The sequence below is a fragment of the Dipteris shenzhenensis genome, chromosome 21, assembly GCF_047967505.1.
Source record: "Dipteris shenzhenensis isolate YYH24624 ecotype China chromosome 21, Dip_SZ_1.0, whole genome shotgun sequence".
NCBI classification, from domain to species: domain Eukaryota; kingdom Viridiplantae; phylum Streptophyta; class Polypodiopsida; order Gleicheniales; family Dipteridaceae; genus Dipteris; species Dipteris shenzhenensis.
In genome coordinates, this window is record NC_141616.1 from 17,065,313 (window position 1) to 17,090,749 (window position 25,437).

General features: G+C 42.5%; 1 protein-coding gene across 6 annotated transcripts; it reads left to right on the top strand.

Moving 5' to 3' along the window:
- Nucleotides 1-1,020: 1,020 nt before the first annotated feature.
- On the top strand, nucleotides 1,021-15,081 carry LOC147888560 (E3 ubiquitin protein ligase DRIP2-like). 6 transcript variants are annotated; one of them, XM_087392854.1, is made up of 8 exons: nucleotides 1,021-1,336; nucleotides 2,540-2,625; nucleotides 2,720-2,867; nucleotides 12,232-12,331; nucleotides 12,613-13,716; nucleotides 14,194-14,244; nucleotides 14,454-14,526; nucleotides 14,680-15,081. In XM_087392854.1, the coding sequence occupies exons 3-8, from the start codon at nucleotides 2,753-2,755 to the stop codon at nucleotides 14,905-14,907; spliced, it is 1,671 nt and encodes a 556-aa protein (XP_087248980.1). In that variant the 5' UTR covers nucleotides 1,021-1,336; nucleotides 2,540-2,625; nucleotides 2,720-2,752; the 3' UTR covers nucleotides 14,908-15,081. The 6 variants fall into 6 exon arrangements, with proteins under 6 accessions (XP_087248980.1, XP_087248983.1, XP_087248979.1 ...); XM_087392857.1 differs by having other exon boundaries at nucleotides 2,549-2,625; XM_087392853.1 differs by lacking the exon at nucleotides 1,021-1,336 and adding an exon at nucleotides 1,343-1,723.
- The last annotated feature ends 10,356 nt before the right edge of the window (nucleotides 15,082-25,437 follow it).

Below are 25,437 nucleotides of genomic sequence, written 5' to 3' on the forward strand. Positions count from 1 at the left end.
GATGGCCAAGGGATTGAGGCTGCCCAACTCTAAGGGAGCTTGCTGCTAATCCACAAATGATGCATGGTGGACATGTCAACCCACGCCCCTCTTGCCCACTCATGGGCGCTTGGTCTCTAAAGGGCCTAAGGCGATACGTGAAATTTGGGCCTTGATATCCGTTCCTTGAAATGTGATGAAATGTGAAGGTTCTCCCTTGCATTCACAAAGGGTGGGACAGATATCGAGGTGAAGAAACTCGAAAGGCTGCAAGTTCAATGCTCTGATTGGTGCAGAGTCTCTGAACATGCATTTGGGCAGGGTTTGCCTAGGAATGGCTAACTTGGGAACGAGTTCTGTTGTGCATGATGTTCGGATAAATATGAAAGGTATATGTGAATTTCCATTGTTTGATCTTGGATATGTCGATATGCAGGCAAATGCTTGTGAAACTTGCCTAAGGGCGGGTTCAGACTGTCTGGATGCTATCTTTCTTGCAAGAGCTCATAGGAGTGTGAAGTAACATGGTGGCATGCTATTCTTGTTTGAGGGGAGGAGGCTTGGACACTAAAGAAACAATGAAAAGGCAGAGTTGGACCAATGCAGGAGGAGGGCCGATCAGTGTCCGTGTTAAGGAGGTTGTTCATCGAGTGGGGCGGCTACAAAAAAATTTGGCATGAGATGCTTCCGAACTTGCGTTGCCTCGATGTGAGAATCTCCTCTATGCACCAGGCCAGTCACGTATGTGAACCACGCCACGTGCCTGCCATCTTCTTCCCTTTTCCCTAAGCGAGTGGTGGGAGGCCGGTCATAGAGAGGGCGGTCTTCATGGCCCGGGGACAAATCTTTTGTGTCAGTGTGTGGGTATGTTCCTCGTACGACAGGCTTTTGGAGGATGGCCGCTGCAGACCAGACGAGCGAGGGCGGCGGCGCGGAGATGGTGTGAATCCAGAGATTGGGTTAATTATAGTGTGGAAAGTGGTAATCACGTGTCCAATCCAAGCATTTTGAGCGCTTTGATGATCGAACAGAATTTTGTGTTTGGTCGAAATCTGCTGCCGTAGTAGTAGACGTTCCGACGGTTGAATTCGTCCAAGATAATCAATCGCCGTTTTGGTTTCTTGAATTTCGGAACGAACGAATTGAAGAATGCGTGATATATCCAGTTCGTCCGCATCAAATTGTTAATTTGTTTGTGAGTTTTTTGCCTGGCATCATCATCGTCATTCATCAGGCGTACTTTGCATCGAACGATTGAAGGAGGCCGGATGGGATCGCTCTGCTGCACTGCAGTTCTTGCTGACTTTTGAAATGTGGCATCGGAAGTACCGGTTGACAGATCCTTCGGTCGACAATCGTACGTTTGTTGATCCATCTTTCTTGGGTTTATTTTGCACGCGTCGCCTTGTTTTCTGTCCTCTGCGTAACCGAACCCGCCCGTTTTGCCCGTCAAAATCTGATTCTTGGCATGCCGGAATGCTTGCGCTGGCTTAGAATTTGACGTCGAGAGCCAAGATTTCGTATAATTAGGCGGGGGAACTGGAGAGAACTCATCGAACGGACCAGAGAGAATCGTGGCGTGCAGAACCCGTCGCCTTCGCATCCTGCGTGGCTTGCCTCACATTTTCCGGTGCTTCACGCCACAGAACATCTCTGTTCTCACACTTTTCCAAACCGTCCCCTCACAAATGCCCCGCCTTGCTTGCTCGCTAGGCGGCGATGCCTTCACAAGAAGCCTACCAGGGTGAGCTTGCTCTTCCCAACTCTCTTGTTTTTCTCGCTCTTCCAGCTTGCCGTCCCTTTCCCTTCCTCTCTCCCTCGCATTCGATCTGTTGAGAGCTTTGGTCGCGTACGTTCCTGAGGGTGGAACGCCCCAATTATGACCCTCAATTTCAGGGCTTTTGGCGGTGCCCGCTTTTGTGGTGACACCTGTGCTTTTGGGATGTAAGTACCATGCAAATTTGACAAGAAATGAGGACCTGGCTAAACGGATCCGGCTGCCCAGCCTTATTCTCGCCCACTACTGCTCGACTGACAACAGTACGTAAGGATAGAGCTTGAATTGCAGTTTCTGCTACCACAAGTCAAGCTCTCTGAAATTAACAGAGGCAGGCTAAGACGGCAACTTACTTGTATTAGACACGGACACGACGTTGATAACACTGCAGGAATGTGGAAAACTGTCATTCTGAAAAGCCCAACTTCGATGAAGCGGCTAGCATGCAATGCACAACGCACCCTCGTGTTGGGTCTCATTAGATTGCAAGCACTATTCGCTTTTCCTTACTGTTTTGTTTTCCCGTTAATATGTCTCGAATCTTGCAAGGACATCACGCTTTTAGAAGTCACGTGCTCCTTTCACAAACGCCAATTGTAGCTTGGATAGCCTGGTAGGATAGCAAACGTAAAATTTGAGCAACCAGATGCCAGTTATATAAATGTCCTAGTTCAAAAGCCGTTGTCAGATCTCTATTTGGTTACACATGCTTGCGTACTGTTTCATCACCGATGCATATTTTCATGGTATGTGGCTTATGTGGTAAAATGGTTGAAAATGAAGTGGTGGCAGGGTTTCTATAAAGGCATAACCAGTACAATGAAAGAAGATCTTCATAAGCAAGGTTGACTCTGAAGCCGAATAAGAGGGTAAATTCACTGTGCCTTTGCCTGTGAAGCTGTATGTATATATCAGATAGCGAGCCTCCGTAGACATGACAGGAGATTTTTGAATGATATACAGGAAGTTGCTCGAGAAGAATTGGGTGGAAAGACAATGACGTACAATTTAGTGAAGGTAGCTAGAGCACCTGTAATGATATGCCTACAATGTCCACTGTGCTGTAATCTGGTCCATGAGGCCACCACGATCTCTGAGTGCCTTCATACTTGTGAGTATTTGTGTGGAATTCTCTTTTGGCGTTCATGTTGACATTAGGCCTCAATATCCTTAACTCATGAAAAGCTAGCTTGTTTGTTTGGATGGTTTGTGGTATTCCTGCTTTATTTCTTGAAATGCCAGGTGTTAAATCTTAAAGCTCTAGCAATTCAACCTGCCTCTTCATTTCTTAGAAATTGTTTTGGCTACTCAGTGGTGGATGTAAAGCATTCTTACCTTCAAGGCACCTCCTGCAAAGTTCATTTACCTACGATGGCTAATTTTGACATATATAGTGGAGAAAGGATGTGAATGCATGAAGAAGCAAGCACCTTGAGGAAAGAACACACATTTCAGCTTCAGGCTTGACTATATTTGATGCTCATGGTTGAAGGAGCCTCTGTCATGGCTGAGGCTTCTTGTAGAGAAGTCAGTCAGCATGCTGACTGTAAAATGTGGGACTATCAGTAACTGTTTACCCAAACATAACCTAATTTATAAAGGATCTCTTGTACATTGATAATGAATTATTGGAATCTGGAATAGAGTAAGGAGGAATACAGACCAATCAATCGACAGTCCAGGAGGAATTCGAGAGCTGCATGCAAAACCAGTTGAGCTAGTCTCACAAACGTCCAAGCTGTCCACGGAGCAGAGAGATCAAATGGAAATCCAATCGAGCCACTGCAAGAGACGAAGTCTATCTCTGTTTTCTTGGACGAGGATCTGCACGATGTTTCCATAGCTTGTCTTAGAATACATGCACTCTGTCCAGATCCACTGCTCCCAGTTTCTGTCATTGAAACCTGGGTGAGATGTACGTTTCTTAAAAAAGTGTAGTATGTCTTCTTCTTTGAGAAAGCAGATATGGCAACGAATGCCTTTACCAAGGCCTATAAACAACAAGTAATCAACCTCTCCATTGAGAGACCTGGTATCTCGATTTTACCCCTGAGACTTTATGGTCACCCTTGCCCCAGTCTGGGCAGACCTCCCTGATTTGCCTTTGTCAGTGTTGCATAATCAGGCTTCAAAGCTATGTGGAGGACTTGGTGTGGTGTTAGGAGTTGAAAAATAAAATTTATCAATCCAAGACGAAATCCACAAGTGTGTATCAAGCTTGATCTTGCTGAGGATCTTCCAAGTACTTTGGGCTTAATAAAGAGCAGGCTCTAATGTACTGAAATCTGCCATATTCTTGCTTTCTTTGTGGCCTTTCCAGTCACATAGTTAACATTGTCCTCAGAGGAAGGCCAGATCTAATAGAACGCTAGAGCTAAGCTGGGTGGCTGAGAGCTAATGCTTTAGCTCCTATCTTCATAGCCCTTCAAGAGGTGATGATGTCCGTACTCAGAGACCCTCTGTATCTGAGTGGGTTGCTTTAGTTTGCAACTTAAAAGGAGTCATTGTCACTGTTGTCTCTGTTTATGCTCCCAATGGATGTGCACTCAGAGACATGTTCGCAATTCTTTAGTAAATAGTGGGGGCATACTTATACTTACAGGAATTGAATCACATATGGACAGATGGAATGGGATTAGGAGCAATGAGCTCCAAACTTGGGATGAACTCAAGGAAACATGCCAACTAGTTGACATGGGGTTGATACCTTCGCTTGGTCTAATGGACAAGTAGGGGATAACAAAAGGGAACTCAGGCTCGATAGATTTCTACTTTACCCAAGACTTGGCTGCTTTGTCTATTCAGACCTCCATTCAAGTTTACTCCACACTTGCACTTTTGGACCACAAACCTGTGATGCTCAGATGTGAGTTTGGGCAGTGTAAAGCTTCCTCTTTCTGGTCCAAAGCTGACGTCAGATCTTTATGTTTAAAGTCTATTTAAGCTCAACTTACCAATGTTTGGATGTTGGTTTTTCAGTGAACAGATCAGTGGCAGATTCTTGGGAGGTAGTTACAGGCAATACTCAAAAGCTTCTAAAAAGAGCCAGAAATATTGCAGGAACGACCAGGGCAAAGAGGATGGATCTTCTAGGGAGGGAGATTTCTGAGCTATGTACAAGCCCAATCTTAGCTTCTCTTGGCCAAGAGGGATTTGAAGAGGCAGGAGTAGATCAGATTAAATCAGTCTAGAATCTACTTCAGAGAATGAGGGCTAGGTAAAATTGATAGACCCACCAAAGAGACTTTCAAACGCTTGCAGGAAGAGATCTCCTCCTAAGAAAGAGAGACAACACCTATGCCTCCTCTGTTGATGAGAATGAGCATATCATCTTTCAAGAATTTCAAGATTTGATGCCAACCACAGTGATACCAAACATGGATATTTTAGAAGCAAGACACAGGTGTCAACAGACTAGAAGGAAATATGGGAAAAAATTTCCGTTTTGGAACTGCCCTTGTCTTTGAAGGATCTGGAGCAGGTTGTTGATACTATGGCTGATGGCAAAACCCTTTCTACCTGTCTGTTAGTGTGCCCCTCGCCCCCCCCATCCTCAATCTTGAACGAGCTCATGAAGATTTACAGATCCTTCCTTTGAGGAGGCCACCCAGTAGGTGGAAACTTGCTCAGGTTAATATTTTCTTGTGTACAAAACCTAAAACTGAAGAAGGGCTGGGTGTTCTTGATATTCAATCAATGGCTTGAAAACTCTATGCTTCATGTATCTATAAAGCAGTACTTAATCCATACTATATGTAATTATTCATAAAGTGGAGGGACTATTTAATGCTTTCTGCTCTTTGCAATTGTGAATCCCGAGGAGTTCCAGCAAGACTGGTTCGGGTTCTGCCAAGAGGGGTCCGAGTTCTAGGTGACGGTTTCCAGCAGTGGGTCTAGTTGTTTGGTTTCCAAGTTCTAGCAAGAGGGCTCTAGGTTCCGGGTTCCAGCAAATGGATTTTGAGTCCTTAGTGGCAAGTGGGTAGTTCCGGGTTTTGGCAAGAGAGTTCCGGCAGGTGCTGGCAAGAGGATTCCAAGTTCAGGAGGGTTCCGGCAAAATGGGTTCAGGATTCCAGTTTCCAGAGAGTTCCAGCAAAATGGTTTCTAGGTTCTGGCAAGAGGGTTTCAGGTCCTGGCAAGAAGGTTCTGGGTTCCAGTTCCGGGTTCTCGGGTGTCGGATTATCAGCAGATGAGTTCTGGTTTCTGGTTTCCGGCAAGGGCTACTGGATTCCAAGGTTCCGTTTCTGGGTCAGATTATGTTGGTCGGCAGTCTGCATAAGTTATTCTCTTTGCTGGCTGGTCCAGCTTTAGAATTGAACCAGATTGTTACGCATATAGTAAAATTTCACCTTTCATGTTTAGAAAAAACCAAACGAAATGAATAAGGATTAGAGTAGAATTTTGGACTTTAGAACAACAAAATTCTGAATCTGTACGATTGGATATATTCTAGTCTTACAAAGGTATATTAATGTGGAATCAGAAGCTAAATAGCTGGATAACCTATTAACCAAATTTCTGAGAATTTACAGATGGAAAAGGTAACTGTGTTGTAAAAATTAAATATAGTATATTACAAAGAATGCAAATGCACGGGGGCTTGCCAGATGCAAGGCATGTGGGATGGAAATATCAATCACTAGCTGGTGTTATATATGGACAAGCGGTTGTGTCACGCCACCTCAGAAGATAATTTGAAAGTAGGATAAATGGCAGTGTCCACTCTGAAGTCGCCATCACACTATCAGACTATCTGCGAACTATCTCAATTTCACTGCCTTATAACATTTTTGCAATAATATCCTTTAGAGGTGATAATAGATGTTACCCCTCATAAGGGTCCTTTAGAGGTGATAATAGATGTTATCCTTCATAAGGTTTATGCCATGTTGGACAGGAATATCAATAGACAGCCAGTGTAATCTTGTCATTCTACGTCACAGGATAATGAGGAAAATTGGAGAAAATAGCACACCCCCGACTTGTTAAGTAACTTAGATTATTAGTTGTCGTGCATCTGTCACACTATCTGCAAATGCTATGGAACATAATTTCACCCTCACCCTTGAAGCTTGTCAGGAATCTGCAATGGTATCCCTGAGAGTTAATAGTACAATGATCCTTCCATGGATTGAGGCTTCGTAAATTTCACTTTCTTAGCTTTTCCTTCTCAAATAACTCCATGACTTTCCAAAGCTTCATCCCTCTATAGGTTTCAGAAAAGTTTAATCACATGAAATAACATTGGAATTTTGGGAGTATAAACTTGAACGAAACCTGGACCCCACCATAATTACAAAACCCCACTACTCATTCTATCTTGATGATGAGCATGCTAGGTGGAATACTCACTTGGATCTGTAGGGCGATTCTCTTGTAAATATTGGCATAATAGGGCACTTTGTTTTTTGACAGCAAATATATCGGCAAAGTCTGAGAACGACTGCTGCATTTCCACATTCTTCACCTGGGGAATGCTTCTGTATGAGTCACTGATGACACGAACATGTCCTTTAATGTTGCATCATGTCATGCTATGTGCATAAATGTCTTGTTGCTAGCCTCTACCTGAAATGAAGAATATATGTCTCGTACGTGTCACTGTAAACGACTGAATGTGTCTGCCTTTCGGTCCCTCCCCATTGATATATCCTTGTCTGCCTATATCTCTCTTCCAATCACAATGTGAATGCCTCTACCTTCAACTTCCTCACCCTTGCTGTGCCTGTGTCTGCCTTGAGTCCACCCGCCGCTCCTGTCTTTGAAAAAGTCTAATATTTGAAGCTTACCATATCGGATGCCACATCAGCAGGACAGGCTGTTGGGCAGCCCAGAGTTGGTTGCTTCATCTTCATACAAGGAACATTCTGGTAGATTGATTGGCTTGATTTTTGAAGACCTGTTGGACTTACTCCTCTAATGTATTCAGCTTTCATAGGCTAACAGCCCATGGTGACCCTCCTTCATGTTGTGCATTTTTAATTCACTTATGCTATGCACTCTTGCATCTCTAATGTGATTGCAGAATCCTTAATTCAAGGAGACCTGCAGTGGTTCATGCTTCTGGTAGAGAACAATACCCCCTCCCCTGCCCTTCCCTTGGCCCGCCCACCCGCCTCTTGCTCACCCGCTCTCCCCATGGTTATTCTCCTCTCAGGCTCCAGGGTGCGGCCCATGTGCAACTCATAGCCTCAACTGTGTTACTACTCTTGTAAGCCATCGAGGCGGCTGTTTGTGGCTTGCTGTCATAATCGGGGAATAAGTATCCTTGTGGTTCTTCCTCCTCTCAGGCTATAGGGTGCAGCCCATGTGCAACGCATATCCCTCTCCTCTGTTACTACCCTTGCAAGCCATTAAGGCTGTTTTTGGTGGCTTGCTGCCATAATCAGGGAATAGGTATCCTTGTCAATACACCATATATAGAGATTGTGAGACTTGTCCATTTTTCTTCATTAACTTATAGGTTAGGAACATCATGGATGACTTATGTGTCCAAGGCATTTCAACTTAGAGATTTTATGTACAAAGATCCAAATTATTTTGGTGGAGGATTTTATCCTCTAGAGTTCTTTTGGGCTTAATTGTACAGCCAGTGGAAGTTGTAGTTTCTTGGATCTTAGCATTACTCAATCTTCTTTAGGTTTAGAAGCTGATAACAATCTGAGTATGCTATGTTGAATATCATATGAATGCCTCACATCAACTCTGATGCAGCTAAATATGGAGTGATTACTTCCCAATTCTATAGGTCTCTCGTCTTTGCACAAGGATGCATTTATATCTCAATTTAGTAATTTGGTCCAATTACTTCTCAGAAAGGGCTATAATACAATTAAAGTTATGAAGAGACTTCGCTCTGTGCTACATTGTAGTAGTTACATTTTTTGAATTTCGACTTAGCATGTCTAGAATCCTTGAACATAGAATCAAAATCCAAAGTGGGGAGCTTCAAAGCTCTTTTTTTTTTAAGTTCTTAGGTTTGTTATATTTTTGGAAGTCATCTACTGTTAGGGTATCTATTTATATTAGTTTCGTTTTGTTATTCATTTATTACTATTTATTTTTGTTAAATTCCCCCTATCCATAGTTTAATTTTATTATTATTTTAAATCTAAACGAAATAAATAGATAACTACCTAACTAAAGATCTAGTTCTATCGCCACCACTTCTTGAGAGTATCAGAGGATGGGCTGATAATCAAACCCGAGTGTCTTGAGGACTGAGGAGTCTCGCATGCATTGAGGATTTCCATTGGATAGATGCGGGTCTCGTCCCATCAGTTGAGGATTCAGGTAGGGAGAGCTGCAGGTATACCCAGAGAGCAATGGATCTGTAGTCTTTTCACGTTGGGGGAAGTCGTGACTGAGGAGCACTTTCTATCTATCTGCCGGGCACGGCTTTGGTCCACTCTCACGACAGGTCCACTTCCATGCCAGGTCTGCATTGGGCTCTATCTGATTGAGATGCGAGGACACTGAGAGACACTATTGCGACAGATTAGAGAGCAATAGGAGGTGGCAGCACCACAGGCCGTTGAGGCAGACCGAGCATAGAGACATGTCATAGATTTTTATGCATTTGAGTCAGCTCTAGGGTACAGTGGGTGGAGGAGGAGGAGCTAGCTGATATGAGGCTGCATGGAGTAGCAAAGAACGTTGACACGATGCTACCAGAGCACACACGATCGAGGTTTGGCCCATCTCAGCCCTCCTTATAGGGGATCATAGTTCCCACGACTTTTGGAAATGGGGAAATGGAAACTGGCGGGAAATGATGTTTCAGAGTTGTGGGCACTAGAAGAAACAGTGGAAACGGAGTTGTTTTTAAGGTTAATAAAATATATTATATATATATAATTATGATTAATACAAATGTCATACAACAAGACTTGAGAGTACAACGAGGAGAGGAGAGGGCAAGGGTTGAGGAGAGCAAGGAGAAGAGGGCATGGGCTGAGGAGAGCAAGGAGGAGAGAAGAGCAAGAACGAGAGGTTGGAGAGGAGAGCAAGGAGGAGAGGAGAGGGCAAGGGCTGAGGAGAGCAAGGAGGAGATGCTGGAGAGGAGAGCAAGGAGGAGGGGCAGTGGGCTTAGAGGGGGTTTGTAGGATGAGAGGGTATAGTCGTTCTGACTTCCTTAAAGTTCTTTTTGATATCCATTTGCTATTTCTGAATTTATTGCAATGCAATTTGTTGTTTGAAGCTCTCTTTGGGCCCTACGGGCTGTGAAAAGACACTCAGTTACAGAGGGTGTGCTTGGGAAGGAGCCAGAGGAGTTTTGTGTTGCATTTGAATGCCTTGAGACTATATGAGCACTTTTGGAAACTTGCATTTGATGCCTTGTCACACTCAGTTGGCACAGTCATTGAGGAATGCCTTAGTCTTAACATGGCAGTTGGGTACTGGTGTGTGCATTGGCCTTTGAAGCCAAGGTCTCGCTCGATAGTGGAATTGCAAGAAGCACAGTACAAGGGTGAGCCCTTGCTGTAAAGAAGATTCCATTTTTGAAGAACTATATAAATATCGAAAGGGGCGCCAAAGCATTTGGGGCCAGTGGGTGTCTTGTGTTTGGTTACTGACGAGGGCCACACTAGCCTCCCTTTAAGTGTTTTCAAAGATTGTTTATCAGTGGCATTTAACTAATGGAAGTGATTGGAAATGATGCAATGTGGCTGTTATTGGTATGAATGCCAAGTTAGCTACAGTTTACTGCCCTTTTGTTAATTGAAAGCTGGTTTCAAGTGTTCTTCTAAGGGACCTTAATCTCTTAACCCTTCTTGGCATGCCTGTCTAATGCTAGACCTACAAATGCCTAAGCATTACCTCGTGTCCATCGTTGCACTGTCAAGCCCTCTTGGTTTCCTGCCTCACCATAACCACACTGCATGGTTCCAAGATTATGGCTGACGTAACATTCCCCTTCTCCTTTAGAATGGTTTAAACATCCTTGAAAACAAAATTGGGAAGGTCTCTCTTCAGGTTTTTACTTAACCAAACATTCTTGATATATTGTATGTCTTGTTCCTTTTTCTTGTTTATCTAAAATTCTTTCTGGTTCATATGGTAAAGTAGTAGGCTCAATAAGTCCAACTAGGACTTCATTTCCGTGAGATTATTGTCATCTCCTAACTTCTTTTTTAGCCTACTAACATTAAAATATGGATGTACTTGACATCTCTCTGGTAAGGCTAATTTGTAAGTAAGTTTTCCAATTCTCTTTAGTATTATGAATGGTACATAATACCTAGGAGATAACTTTGGACATTTACTTGTCTTTAGGGATTCTGGCACCCTAAGACAGACTTTCTCATTTTCTTCAAACTCCAACCTTCTACGATGTGGTTTTGCATAACTTCTGTCTTTAGCTAATTTAAGCATTTGATTCATATCCTCAAGAAAGTCTTTGGATGCTTGAATCTTCTCTTTTTCGAGTCCCACTGCAAGAGAGAGAGAGAGAGAGAGAGAGAGAGAGAGAGAGAGAGAGAGATGTATTCGGAAGGCCTTACGGGCTTATGAGACAAAGTACAAGCCAAGGTAACTCATACAAGCCATTGTGAGAGAGAGAGAGAGAGAGAGAGAGAGAGAGAGAGAGAGAATTCAAGAAGTGGGGTGTGGTTTATTAAAGTAATTGAAAGACTGAAGGGTCTATGAGACTGAAGGAAACCAAATACAATAAAAGCTAAGCGGTGCGGCTACTAAAGTGGGCATCAAATCCTAAGGCTGATGTCTGAGACGAGAAGAACAAGTAGAGAAGTACACCACAATGTCTCTGCGGGATGGCACACACAGCCTAGTAACTGTCTGCATGAGAGCCATTGGCCATGGGGTATCCCAAGGTGGTGGACAGCTTTTTATGCTGTCAGGGGGACAATCTTCTGGCCGGCTGAGGATAGAGAGGAAGTAGTAGAGGGAGAGGGCTGAAAAGAAGACCGATGGAGGGTGAGGACCGAAGAAAAAAAGGGGGGTGTGAAGTAGTGAGAGGAGTTGGCAAAATCGCATGTCTGACGGTGGTGTGGCGATGCAGTTGCAACTGTGTGCAAGCAGCAAAACAACATTGCAGCCTGCAGGATGGCATCTAAGAGTCAGGGAGATGCAGTCCTGTCAGTTCTTTGGAACTAAGGAAAGCCACACCATATCACATTGGGCCGAAAGATAGAAATGGACAAAATATTCCCGGTTTCATCTTTGGGGAATGTGCTGTGATATTCAAGGGAATACACACTGATATTACTAAGGCTAAAATGCCATCCCAGATCTGTCTTCCAGCTTGTTCAGGATATATTATATGTATGCAAAGTTAGCGTTAACTGTGACACGCATTTCAATTTAGTTAACAAAACATTTTTTGCTTGTTTGAAAAGGGTGACTAAGGTTTTTGTTTTGTAGGAAAGAGACTTACATCACAATATTGCAAGACTAACTTATAGATGCAAAATAGAGTAGGCTGTGAACCATTAGTCAACATATTTCTGCTCTTGCAGTTTGCAGGGACTGTATATATCAACGGCTAGGGGATGGTGAGAGTGACTGCTGCCCAATCTGCAACGTCAATCTTGGTTGCTCCCCTTTGGAGAAATTAAGGTATGTTGGCAAATGTGGGCATTGCTTTTACAGAAACATAGACAGTTATATGTACAGCAACACTTTTAGTCAGATTATAAAACGACCAAATATTTTCTTAGACTGGAGTCTTTCCCATTTGAAACATCTTAAAAAGTTAGGATATAAACTTTCAGGTAATATTTTTGAAGTTAATGATAACAGCAAAAGTAGTTTATTTCTACTTATATGGGAAACAGTACTTTGCAACAAGAATATGCACTGGCCTTTGAGGTGACGTGACTATTTTTTAAATGATGCAGGGCTGACCATCAACTAGATGATGTACGCGCAAAAATATTCCCTGTCAAGTCAAAAAAGAGGAAAACGATTGATCATAATGCTGATTGTGATGCACCTGCACCTGTCAGAAGGAAAGAACGCTCTCTATCATCTCTTGGTATTGGTGCGGCCCCACCCTCAACTAATCCAGGATTTGTTAGTCGAAGGACAAAGTCTGTGTCTAAACGATCAGTGACAATAAGAGATACGAATGCAGACAATGAATTTGAGGATAAAAGGGTGGACAAGATCAAATCAAAGAATTTTGGGCCTGAAAGAGATGGCTCAGAAGGCGAAATTACCAAAGGTGATTCGCAAGAAGAGTACAGTTCAGATGGAAAAGTTGGAAATGTTTCAGAACAAATTCAAGAAAGCCTTACTTCTGTCAAGAGAGAGGTCAATTCAGATGAAGACAGAGAAACAACTGAACCTGAGGCCTTACAATTACGCAAGATAGAGCAGCTAGCTCCACATAGGAGGCATGTTTCACAACATTTGAAAGTGCCAGATAAATCTCCCAATAGTGGTGATCCATTGTCTAAGCTCGGCATGTATCTTGCTGAAAGATCAAAGATTTCTGCTACTGGGCTTCTGCGTGTTCAAGGATCTGAGTCATCAGATCAGCCTGAGATGTTTTCTGTTAAGCATGGTAAGACAGAGCCCTATGATGGTGATGATCACACGCTGCCATCTGCATTTCCAGTGGTAAGAGGGAGAGGCTTGAAAAGACGATCTGCACTTGCGCAACTTGCAGAACTCGCAGTTGGTGAAGTATGTGAGAGCTCTGAACCTCCCAAACCCCGTGGCACTGGAGCTCGCCGAAGTAGAGGAAAACTGGATAAATTGAAGGCTCATGCTGTGGGTGAGAACTTGAACTGGCATGCATTGGAAAAGATGTCAAGTGCAACTGCTTCCCAGCTGCAGCAGCACTTCCCACTAACAGTGAAAACTTCAACTCTGAGTAAGCTTCCCATAGTCAGAAAGACGGGTTCCAGTGGCAGAGTGCCTGCAAAAATAGCATCCATTGCAAAACAGGATAAACAGAACACTGGTTTCTGGTTTGCTCTTCAAGCCGCTGATAATCAGTACAGTCTTACCTTATACTATTCTTAATGTCTGATAGAGAAAGTTTAGTGGTGACATATTTCAGCTGTATATTATCTGTAACTTTGCTGCCAGCGTTTGCCGTTGGAAACCATTGACTTTGGAATGAAATCTAGTTACTGCTGGATGACCCCTTGCAATCTAAATGATTGCAGCATCGTGTGTGTGTGTGCAATTGCGCACGTGTGTCCATGCACGTGTGCATGCATGTGCATGTGTGTCTGCATCTGCATGAGTTAAAATTGGGGGGGAAATAAGTTGGGGGCAGGGGGGGAAGGGAAGGGAGTTTGCATGTGCACACTCGTGTTGTGTAAGAGAGAATTTCACGTGATGGCATATACCTGTGGTGCTCTAGAGAGAGTGCTCTTGCGTGAACTTGTGTAAATGTATATTAGACTGGCCTGTCCAAAAGTGTTTTTCTCTGGGAGATCTAAGGCATAATTGACTTTCTATTACAGGATCACTGATAATGCTCTTCCACAAATATCCACTCGTTTCATCCGAATCAAGTGAGATACCTCGTCCATTCCACATATTTTTGGTCCTATTTACATTTACATTGCTTTTAAGTGGGGCTGCTGGGGGCTGATTATTATTTTTTCAGCTGTTGTGTGAATTGTCATCATGGAAAGGTAACTTTGATTGAATTCTTGCATGTATGATTTAATATGTTCCCTAGTCTTTCCTTTCTTAAGATGGTTTTCTTGATCTTCTGCAGAGATGGGAAACTGCCTGTTTCATTTGTCAAGAAGTACATCATGAAAAAACTCGACCTGAAAAGTGAAACTGAGGTGAGACATCTTTGTCTGGCATTCAAGATCGTTGTTCTTGTCTTTTATTGATTGGTTTAGTCAGGCACTTGGAACTCGTGAGATATTGCTAGCCCTTGGTAATTGATCTTATGCTAGAAATCTTTAGAAGCCCCATTTTTCCTTCTTGGTCAGGTGGAAATCACTTGCAGGGGTCAGCCAGTGGTTCCAAATTTACCTCTGGAAAGTGTTCAAGGTATTTGGTTTGCTACAATGCCTTCAGATTTTCTGCCTCCTCTGAAGGAAGTGAATGCTGCCTTATATGATAGCACAAAATGGGCCCAAGTTAGGGGGAGGTCTGCAGAGGATTGCATGATGGTGCTGACATATGGACGGCATCGTAGACCTGTAATTGGCCATTAAAGGTCCTGAATGTATGATTTTAATCTTATCTGTTCTATCAAAATGTGGCTGGGAATGTAGTCAATGAAACTAATTTAAATTGCATGATTTGTTAACAAGATCCTACCGCGAATTTTCCTATGCCAAATCTCAAAATTGAGGGTGAAAACCTGTTGTGGTTCTCAAATGTTCAATATCTTCTTCTACTTTCAAAATCTCCTCTGGCAAATTATATTATTACAATAGACTTTTGCACTTTGAATATGGGCTGAATGCTTGACTCTCGTCTAGTCACAACGGATTTTTGGCTCCAAAAAAGATTCATGAATTGGCCTCTTGGGTCAAGCACCAATCGATTTTCTTCTTTGCTCAATGTCATGAATTGCCATGCCTGCAAGAGAGCTTTCCTTAAGGTTTTTAGAATAGGGTTTCAATTAAATTCTTTGTGCAGGCAATTGAAGCACACAGGAAAATTCTTCAATGCAAGTTTTGTGCGGGAAAGGTACTGATATATTGAAATGGATTGCAAACATATCGTATCCAATTGCTTCACCTAGGCATGAAGACGAGTTCAAATAATTCTCTCTCTTTTCTGGTGGGCTCAAGTATGCATGATATCTTCTTTCAATTAGAGCCTTTCACATTGATATTGAGCTCTAGGTAGAGAAATTAACTGATTCACATATCTCCAATTTTTTGGCAATCCAGCACACTTGGTGGTGTTGTGTCTGAAATCAAAAAAAGATTTGCAGGTTGTCTTAACAGTGGCAGTGGCAGGTGTACAAGCCTCCAAGCAATTAGAGATTAAAGTATTCACTTTTTACCAAAGTGGTCTTCTTGCGTAGGCTACATGTTGGTTTGAACAAACACACAACACCTTTCTGCATGTATTTTGTTGAAGCTCAGGAGTTACAGGGCACTTTGGCTATTTAAGAGAGGAGCATAGAATTACGAGTATTGAGATTTATGGAAGTAAATGTCGTTTGTCCAAGGTTTCATTTTAATGTTTTGGAATGGAAGTTTGTTCTCACTCATTTTTCCAGAACATCTTTAAACTATTCCCAATTGTATTGTTGAAAAACATAGATTTAGGATCATTATTAGTGTTATTGTATCCACTTTAAAGTAGCTTCGGCTCTGAGGTATGCTCTAAATTCTATCACTTATCTCTCCTATGCTATAGAGGGAATGTTTGAAAGTTGTATGCAAAAGGAAGGACATGTCTATGGTTTAAGGATAGAAAATCGATGCATGAGTCCAGCTGTTAACAATCTTGGTTGCCCAAGTGTGGGCCCACATGTGTCACTGCAAGATTGTGTGGAGTGGAGTTTGCACACCGGACTTGCAATGGAGTTGAGTTTGCACACTGGTTCGACAAGATTTGTAATACTTGGAACATATGCCCCTATACATTCAGGCCTTCCGCTCTGCTGGAAAAAAATTTTGGATTTCCTGAGAGAGCTCTTCAAACTGACAAAGGAGGTGAGTTGTGTTCTTGGAAGATATTGTGTAGAGAAAGGCATCAGGAGGGATCTTTCAATCCTAGGGACTCCTTTCGAGAATGGAGTGGTGGAGAGGAAGAACCAAAGCATAGCGGAGGTGGCATGGACCATGTTGGAGCATTGCGATCTTCCGCGTCCTCTTTGGGGAGAGGTAGTATCGACGAAGTCCACATCATTAAACGTTATCCAACGACTATTTTCCCAGAGGTAACCCCTTCCAGTCATACTTGGTAAGAAGGGAGATGTGTCTTACATTCACGTGTTTGGATGGATCAACTGCAAGAAGGGGGGCATGTTAACGGCCTAGGTTCACATTGTCACATTTTGCGCCTTCCCGAAAACTCTTGTGCAATGCACTCATGAATTTTGTAAGAAGATGACTTGGATAGCGGCCCTAGAGAGAGAGAGAGTTGCTAGTCTTTTTCTATTACCCCAGGTTTGACGAAGTCCTATGCTCAACTCCGTGTAGGTGTGTGCAACTTAATAGAAGATGCTCTCTCTAGCAATTTGCAAGTTTCTTTGCAAGGATTCCTACTCCATGTAGGGCGTTTGAGATTGACATCAACATGAATTGTAATAGATGTAAGTTGTGCTACATGGGCAAATTGTTTGATGACAAGAATGGAACAAAAATACAACTTAATGTAACAAGAAGTAATTTGTATCAAACCAGTAGTACAAGCCACTAGACTCTCATCGCTTACTTCTACTTGCTATGACTTGGACTTAGAACTCTATGAGCAAGCAACTCGTACCTAGCCTCTAGTCTCTACACATGACCAGCTAGGACTGACTTTGAATCTCTGTCAATCTCTCTATGAGAGTGTATCTTTACAATGCACTCTCTATCTTCTATGTATCTAAACTTGATGCTTGAGTGAAGATGGCCGAGTGTGCCTCCTTCTAAATTCATTCTCTTGGTTGTGTTGGACCGTGTCCAATGATTGGCCCAACTTTGCCTCTAGCTATGTGTCCCTGCGCGACCTTTGGGGTTGCATTGCTTTGATAATTGGTGTCGGTCAAATTTATTTCCTCTTCTCTTGCATTGTCTTGACCTAAGCTCATCCAACCTAAGTCGTAACTTAATCTAGAAATTGACCTGCATCACCTGTTAACCTTAGGGTTAACACTCTCCTCAACTTATCTAGAGATGTGGTTTCATAGCTTGCATTTGGCGACCTGTTCCAACCACTGCTCAAAGGAGAGTATTCCATTAATAGTGCTCTTTGGCCAGAGGCATGCCTGTGATGTTTGCATGGTGGGGTTGGTTGTTGGTGGTGTAGCTTTCCTCTTTTGTGTGGGTGTTGAGGACCTCCTACATAGGAGCTCTTCTATGCAGCCCAATATGCATGATCTTTTGCTTCAGGCTCCTCAAGGGTAGATAGTTGTGCATTTGAGATGACTAGTGTGGTCATTAATTGGCTGCTCCCTTATTCCCCATGCAGACACTCGTAGGATCTACCACTCTTCTGCACACTACCAAGTCATAGACTCGAGAGGCCATGGGTATATTTCCATGATATCCAATACATCTACCATGTGTCAATACAATCTCCCACTAATGGTCTAAGCTCAAGGTGAAGCTAGTCTCTGGTTTCAAAATGTGCTTTATCTACAAATGATATTATTTGGTGGCATCAGTGACTTTTCATATGAGGGCTGGCATAGGGTTATATATATTATATGCTCAAAATAAGTCTCAGCCTCTATTAGGGCATTCCCAAGCAAGTGCTCTATTGGATGTAGGAGTTGTGCAAAATATGACAGCAACATTATTAGAGGTTGATTATTGATGAGGTGATCGACAATTTTACCTTGTTCAATTGCAAAGGTCACTTGCTTCCCTCTTTCCATTTGCAAAACTTCATGGTCGCATGCCTAAGTCCCCTACTTGTAGGCTTACACACTCTGGTTCAGATCAAACTTTACCAAATGGAGTGTGTTGGATGGTCAAACCATTCTTTGATTGGTTTATGTAGTGGCCTAGGGTCACTCCTACAAGGGCTCGTATTCTTTCTAAGGAGAACTCAAGATAGATCTTAAATCAAATTGCTCACCTATGTCTTGAGTACCCTGTAGATCGTCTCTACATTGTATTCTAGATGCCCAAAATGTGACTGCCATTGCGGAATCAATGAGGAGGAGAAGTTTGTGTCTCCTTATCACAAAGTTGAAGGGGGGAAGTCTGCTTCCTTATGTCAAAATGACTAAGGCCTGTGTTTACCTGGGACCTGGGGTCTAGCAGTTGCGAGGTGTAAGTGATGGCCTCATGTCTACCTCCTCATCTACGTCACTCAAGCACATAGCTCCTTTGATTGGGCTACTTGCCGTAGTGGCTAGAACAGTGGTGGTTGCAGCAGATCTATTTGTTGTATCTGCCTACTGACCTGATCCATCTTGCTAAGCTACCATCAACTCCAAGTTTGGCCACCTTGTCCTGCAACATCTTTGTCATCTTCAGGGTCCTTCGTTCTTGGGAGTACGCCAGGGTGTTTTAAGGGTTTGTCTAGGTCCTGAAGCAATTCCTAGATCTCTATGATCTTGGATAACCCACTGGCCTAATACCTCATTCTAACTCCTACTCTATTGCACCTCGGCCATTTTGAGGGATATCATTACTTCATTATACTAATGGATTAGGAGATCATGGTAGAGCTAGAGCTGGTCATTGTAGCTTGTAGTCGACTAAGCTTCTTGTCCATTTCTTTTTATTTGTCATTTAGAAGCTCTACATTCTCTACTAAGCCTTGACCTCTTTGACATACCTGGCAAGATCCTTGTGCTCATATACTAAGGCCTGAGGTGGTGGAATCCACACGGTGGCAATGTGCTGGGTTGTAAGAGCTACTTCCCTAAGTGTTGGGTTTTTCAAGCTACTTCAAAATACGGATTCCCTAAGTTATTGCCAATTATCAGTGATGACCTCCGGGTTGGCCAAGTCTTTAGAATAAAATAGACGGTTAATACCCATCTCTTGGAAGCACATAATGTGGAGGAGGTAGGCAGGGGACTTGTCAAGTAGTTTCTAGAGTTTCGACAATGAAACCTTCTCTATGGTTTTTGCTAGTCATCATCTTCCTGTATAGCATGCAAGTTTCTACCATCTTGCTTGTGTTTCCATTTTTCCCATCCAGCATCGTAGAGACTTGTGGCACAACTGGGGCATGCAAGTGGTGATTGAAGATCCTTCTGTCCTCCTATTGATGCCTCAATTTCCGAATGCTCATAACCAGTTTTCTTCAATAGTCTGACTATTTTGTGTCTTGGAATCTCTTCCCCGAGGCGTAGGTTTTCTGGTTCATTCTCCTCATCTAAGAACGGCAAGCATTGGCATGGTTTTGGACCCGCCAAAATTTGAATAAACAGAGCATACAATATTGACTGGAGCTTACTGTGAGTGGTGCTCCTCCCCTTGTTTTTGCCATTGATTTCTCCCATTATTCGTTCATGCATAAATGCAACCCAATTCACTGGGTTACTCAACTCAACAAAATGCATTGATGAATAATTGCCTTTTGAAAATTAACCATACTTGGTCAAAAGTAGCACCCTTTCCAGAAACCATTTGCATTGGTTGAGTCTCTAGCCCTTGAAAGCGTTCTTGACATAAAAATAGCCCTTTGAGTGCACTTGTTTGCTGAACTCCTTTACCATGACTTCATCCGGATACCTGCTCGGAGCCTTTGTTAGTGCATTTGGAATAAACGGTCAGTTGAAAATCTAGGCTACCAACTCAACTAACTGGCAATTTTGGTGTAAGCATACCTTTTATATCCCACAAATGATCAAATTGGCCTTGTGCCTCCATATTCATCGCCCAGTCCTACCAAGGAAGATGATAATAATCATGGAGTCCCATTTTATGCAACCATGCATTATTTCGGGGACTAGTCATATCCAGATCGTGTTTAAAATCCTAAAAATCACATGTAGAGGTGTCTACAGATTTATGGGCCGAAGTGATTCCACTGCCTTGTTGTCGACGTTAGCTCTCACTTGACTACGCATTGACCATCGTGATGCTTGTGGCTCTTTCCTCTTGCGTGTTGATGGATTGAATGAGGTTGCCATCACTTGTAAACTAGACAAACTGCTTGCAGCTCCTTCACCAGGTTTGCGATCTTCCGCTAGGGTTTGAGATTAGTATGTATGCTAAAGAGCCGATGGGAATAGAAGAGATGATTTTCTTACAGTTGAAGCCGGCGAAGGACGATGGGAAATTTGGAATGACAGTTGTAAACGAAGTGAAGTGCTGATTTTTGCATGTGTTGAAACACCTGCACGTGTGAAGTGTCACTGTCGTCACTTCCTTGCACAATTTCTCTTTTTAAAGGCCCAATGTACTTGACCATTGGATCTTTGAAAGTCCGATGTCCGAACAACTGGTTCGAAGTTAGATCATACTTGTTCCTCAATCTGACGAATGGCCTCAATCAAAATCCATTGACTGCTTTCAATGATATATTACCATGCATATCAGCTAGTCAAAATGTGCCTTAGCCTAAATCATTCAAAATTTTGAATGGTCCATCATATCTCAACTTCAATTTTCAAGGGAACTTTCCCAATTTTGTATTAAACATCAGTACCCAATCTCCTTCCTTGAACAATATTTCTATCAACTTAGGCTTTTCTTTGCTCTTGGATGACTTGTGCAGTATGTTGACTTTCTTCTTCTAAATTGATTCAATTGCTATCGTCGGAATTCCATTCACTCCTCCAGACTTAGCTTCTTTGTTGAGACCCCTAAATTAGCGATCACAAATTCGATGGGTACTACCGCCTCAACTCCATAGACCAACTTGAAGGATGTCATTCCCGTGCTTACCTTGAATGCTATTCCGAATGCCCACAACGCTCAAACGAGCTTTGTGTCCTAGTGCGTTTTGTTTTTTGAAACTGTCAATTTCAGAATATGCTTCATGATTTGTTAGAACTTTCTACCTATTTGCGTCTTGTGGATAGTATGTTGATACAATTTTGTGAACAATCATGTGAACTTTTGTCAGTTTTTTAATGGTTCTATTTAGAAAGTGTCCTCCTTGATTTGGTACTAACTCTGTCGGACATCCAAACTATGTAATGATGTTGCAGTAAAGGAACTTTGTAGTACTATCCGATGAATTGCCACACAAAGCTTGTGCCTCTACCCACTTAGTAAAATAATCTGTGGCTACCAAAATGTATTTGTTCCCAATGTGTTTTGCAACTAGTTTGAAGGGTCCCAAAAAATCTAGACCCTACTTTTGCAATGGCTCTAGTGGGTAAGATAGGGTTAAGTGACAATATGTCAGCATCCGCTGGTTGTTCATCTCTTTGGTAGTACCAACATTTCTTTGGAAATTCATGCGAACCCTTAATCACTATTGGCCACCAAAATCCATATGGCAGTCGCTTAATGAAATTCACACAAAACATGGAGCCAAACTCAACAATTGATCTAATGTGATCTTGATAGACGCTTGCTTCAGGGCATAGAACAAATTGTCCAAGAGGCTCTCTTCATCCTTCTTTTGGCTAGTCGCCCCCTTCTCTTGAACTAATGATTGGTTTTTGAAATCCTAGCTACTTGTCAGATCGGCGGCACAGATCTTTTCTTGGACCCAACATTGGGCTATGACCCGGACTTGGTGCCAAACTGTTCATCGGATTAGCTTTTGGATTTTTCGAATTGGTTTGTTCCTACAGATCCATCGGCAGCCAAACTCTTGTCTTTGCCTTTTTGGCTTGTGCCTTTTGGATTTGTTTCAATGCTACTGTCTGGACTTCTTCTTAGTGGACCTTTCGTCTAAGGGATTTCTCTTTGACTTCTTTCTTTGCTTGTGGTGTCTCTTGAACGGGTCCTTTTGATCTAGTCACTGCCAAGACTTCCACATTCGGTGGTTTTTCCAGTAGCGTTTCAATCAGGATACACCCCAAACAATCACACAACTCATTTGGGTCCTGCTGCCTATCCTTGTTGTATGCCATTGCTCCACCTCTTAGAGTATTCGGTAGTTCTTGTATCAATTGCAGAGACTGTTGTGCTGCTTGAGGTGGTGGTGAATCTTGATTGCCATATCATACAATTGGAATTCCCCTTTCAAATTACTACCTCACTCACAGTGGGTCTCGGATGGTGACCATCCGTTCCCAGGCAATAGGCACATTGTCCTGATTGTTGCTGATTCCAATTAGTTTGTTGGTTCCAGTTCCTTCATTGCCCCCAATTTCTTTGTTGTTGTTGTTGTTGTTGAGGTTGCTATTGCTGATGCTGCTATTGTGCAGTAACCGCTGCATTTGCTCCAATGGCTACTGCATTGGTGCCCATTGCTGGAGTTCCTTGTGATTATTATTGTGGATTATTGCGCTCATTAGGGTTGCACCAGCATGCTGGCGTTGGATGACACTTGATGCAAATCTTGCACTGCAATTGTGGTTGGTTTTGATTCACCCCTAAAGTTTGACTTTTGATCTAGTAGTTTCTCAAAATTAGTGTGGTTAAAGGAGTCTTTTTTTACTTCTGCTTCTCTTTCATCATCTTCTTTTCTTCCTTTTTGCCCTTCTTCGCACCTTTGTTCTCTTCTTCTTTTTTTCCTTCTTTGAGTCAGTATCTGAATCACTTGGCAGACTCATTATTGCTGAAGTCGGATTCAGATTCTGATTCACTATCTAAAACATCTAAATCTTCTTCAGAATCTTCTTCGGATTTCACTTTGGCAGGGATTTCAAAAGTTTGTTTAAAAAAATAAAATACGTACTTTTTGATTTAAAAACGTGTCCTAATTCCCTAAACGCAAAAAAAAAGGATTTTTCCCACCAACTGTCGACTGGGAACATACCTATAGTTTGACAAAATACGATGCGGTATGTGCTTTCACACCTTGTGCGGTATAGTACCATATTGAGCAGTAAGAGGGACTCCGTATGGTGCCACACCCATACCGTGTGGTGTTTTTTAGGGCACCATGAGACACCGTAGGGTGACGTACCCATACCACACGGTGTTGTTTAGGGTGGCACATGTGGCATTAAGAACCATCCGATTCACAAGGATCTCCAATCGTGGTGGTTGAGATACCACATGGTCTAGTGAGGTACTATGTGGTGTCGCTTGCGAAATGTTATAAAAAGACCTTGCCCCGACCCTCACCACACCTGTAGCTATTGCTTTCATCCGCTTGTCTCTTCCTGTTTCATCTCTAGTTGAGTTTTTTTTCTTTAGGTTTGGTGTCAGTCAGTCGGGCTAGGTGATCCGCCTTGGCCAGTCGGAAGTTGGAATCACCTTACCCGAGCTGACTGTAGGATGTTAGAGAGGGAAAGAGAGAGAGAGGGATATATATATATATATATATATATATATATATAGAGAGAGAGAGAGAGAGAGAGAGAGAGATGAAAAGAGAGAGAGGGAAAGAGAAAAAGAGAGATAGGAGAGTAGGAGAGAGAGAGAGAGAGAGAGAGAGAGAGAGAGAGAGAGAGAGAGAGAGAGAGAGAGAGAGATGCATGTTTGTGTATCAATCATTAGGCTAGGAGATGACCCGCTTTGGCCTGTCGAAATCGCCTTGCCTCGACTGATGTTTGTAATAGCATAGTAAAGATGGAAGCCAAGTGATGGCTCGTATCTTCCTTGTTAGTTCCCCCCTGCTTTGATCTTCATTTTTATCAAATATTATTTATATACATAGGTGTTCATAGAACTGGGTTTTATCTGGATGATGGCCTGCTAACAACCCTTTCCAACCATATGTGTGATTGGCAAAGTTAATCTAGATCATCTTGGTTATGTGATGCTGTTACATGTTTCCTATTTTAGCCTCCACCAGTAAATTTGATAGGTTGACACTCGATAGTGACTTTAAAAAATTCACTCTATTATGTTGTGAGTTGCTATAGTAGTGGATTATATAGTGAGCTACTAATTACTTGACATAATATTTCATTGCCTTAGAAAGCAAAACATATGTAGTAGTTTATTATTCAAAGGATTAGAACTTCTGTGAAAGTTAGTTTGGAACATTACAATTAGTTGTGTTGCATGTCGCTTGTGAGTGGTCTAATTTACATTAGCATTGCAAATTTGCACGTGTAATTCATGTGTTCTTTATTTTAAAGTATTTTGAGCACTTACAAAATTATTGTTGCACGCACTAGTTCACTACACACTCATCCTTGATGGCAACACAAGAGTAGTTGAAGACTGAGGTTCTGATTCTTGTCCGTAAGTTAACAATCGAACACTTGATAGGATTGAATGATGAAGAAATTTGGGCCAATGCGACCTCAAAATATTTACGCGATCAAATGCTAACCTGAGTATTTGACCTTCTGTACATGAGTTGGCCCAGATGTGGCTGAATGTCACGGTCGGATGTTAAATTGATAGTTGATCAATATTTCCCTCGAGTGCTGGGAGATCCTATAGGTCAATGGGAAATATATGCAAAGATGAACAATGTTGCCTTCCCTATCAATCGAGAGGACAAGCTTGCATTATTGACATCTGAATAGGAAGGCATCACAGATTTCTACTCGAAGAAACATCATGAAGGAGAAAGGGGTTGTCGGAAAGGCAAGAGCTAGTGCCCTAGTCCATATGATCAAGATGGCTAGTCGGCCAGATGCAAATGCCAATCCAACCCAATTTGAAGGGAGAGCACATATAGGACTATGTATAGCATTTGCCGACATGCTCTCACACAGTGCACTTTCTATTGCAAGCGCTAACCTTGCATGAACTGGTGGGCAAGGGAGGAGAAGGACAGATATTCTAGATGCAGGTTATGGGTGTCCCATGTCTTAGGCCACCATCATGATACACTAGTAGGAGGAGTAATAGAGGCGCTGCCCACACTCATCTAGCATTAAAGAATGAGCTAGCGATGACAGTGGTCCATAGAGCTATCTGCCGGGTATTGGGTACTCACACACCCAAGAACTTTGGGTCATCACTCCATTTTTCAATGGTGGAAGTGTGCAAGATATGCTAATGTCTCCCACAACATTGCGAAACATATGTGAGATGGGTTAAGATGATACATCCAAGAGAAGAACCTCGCTTGACTAGAAA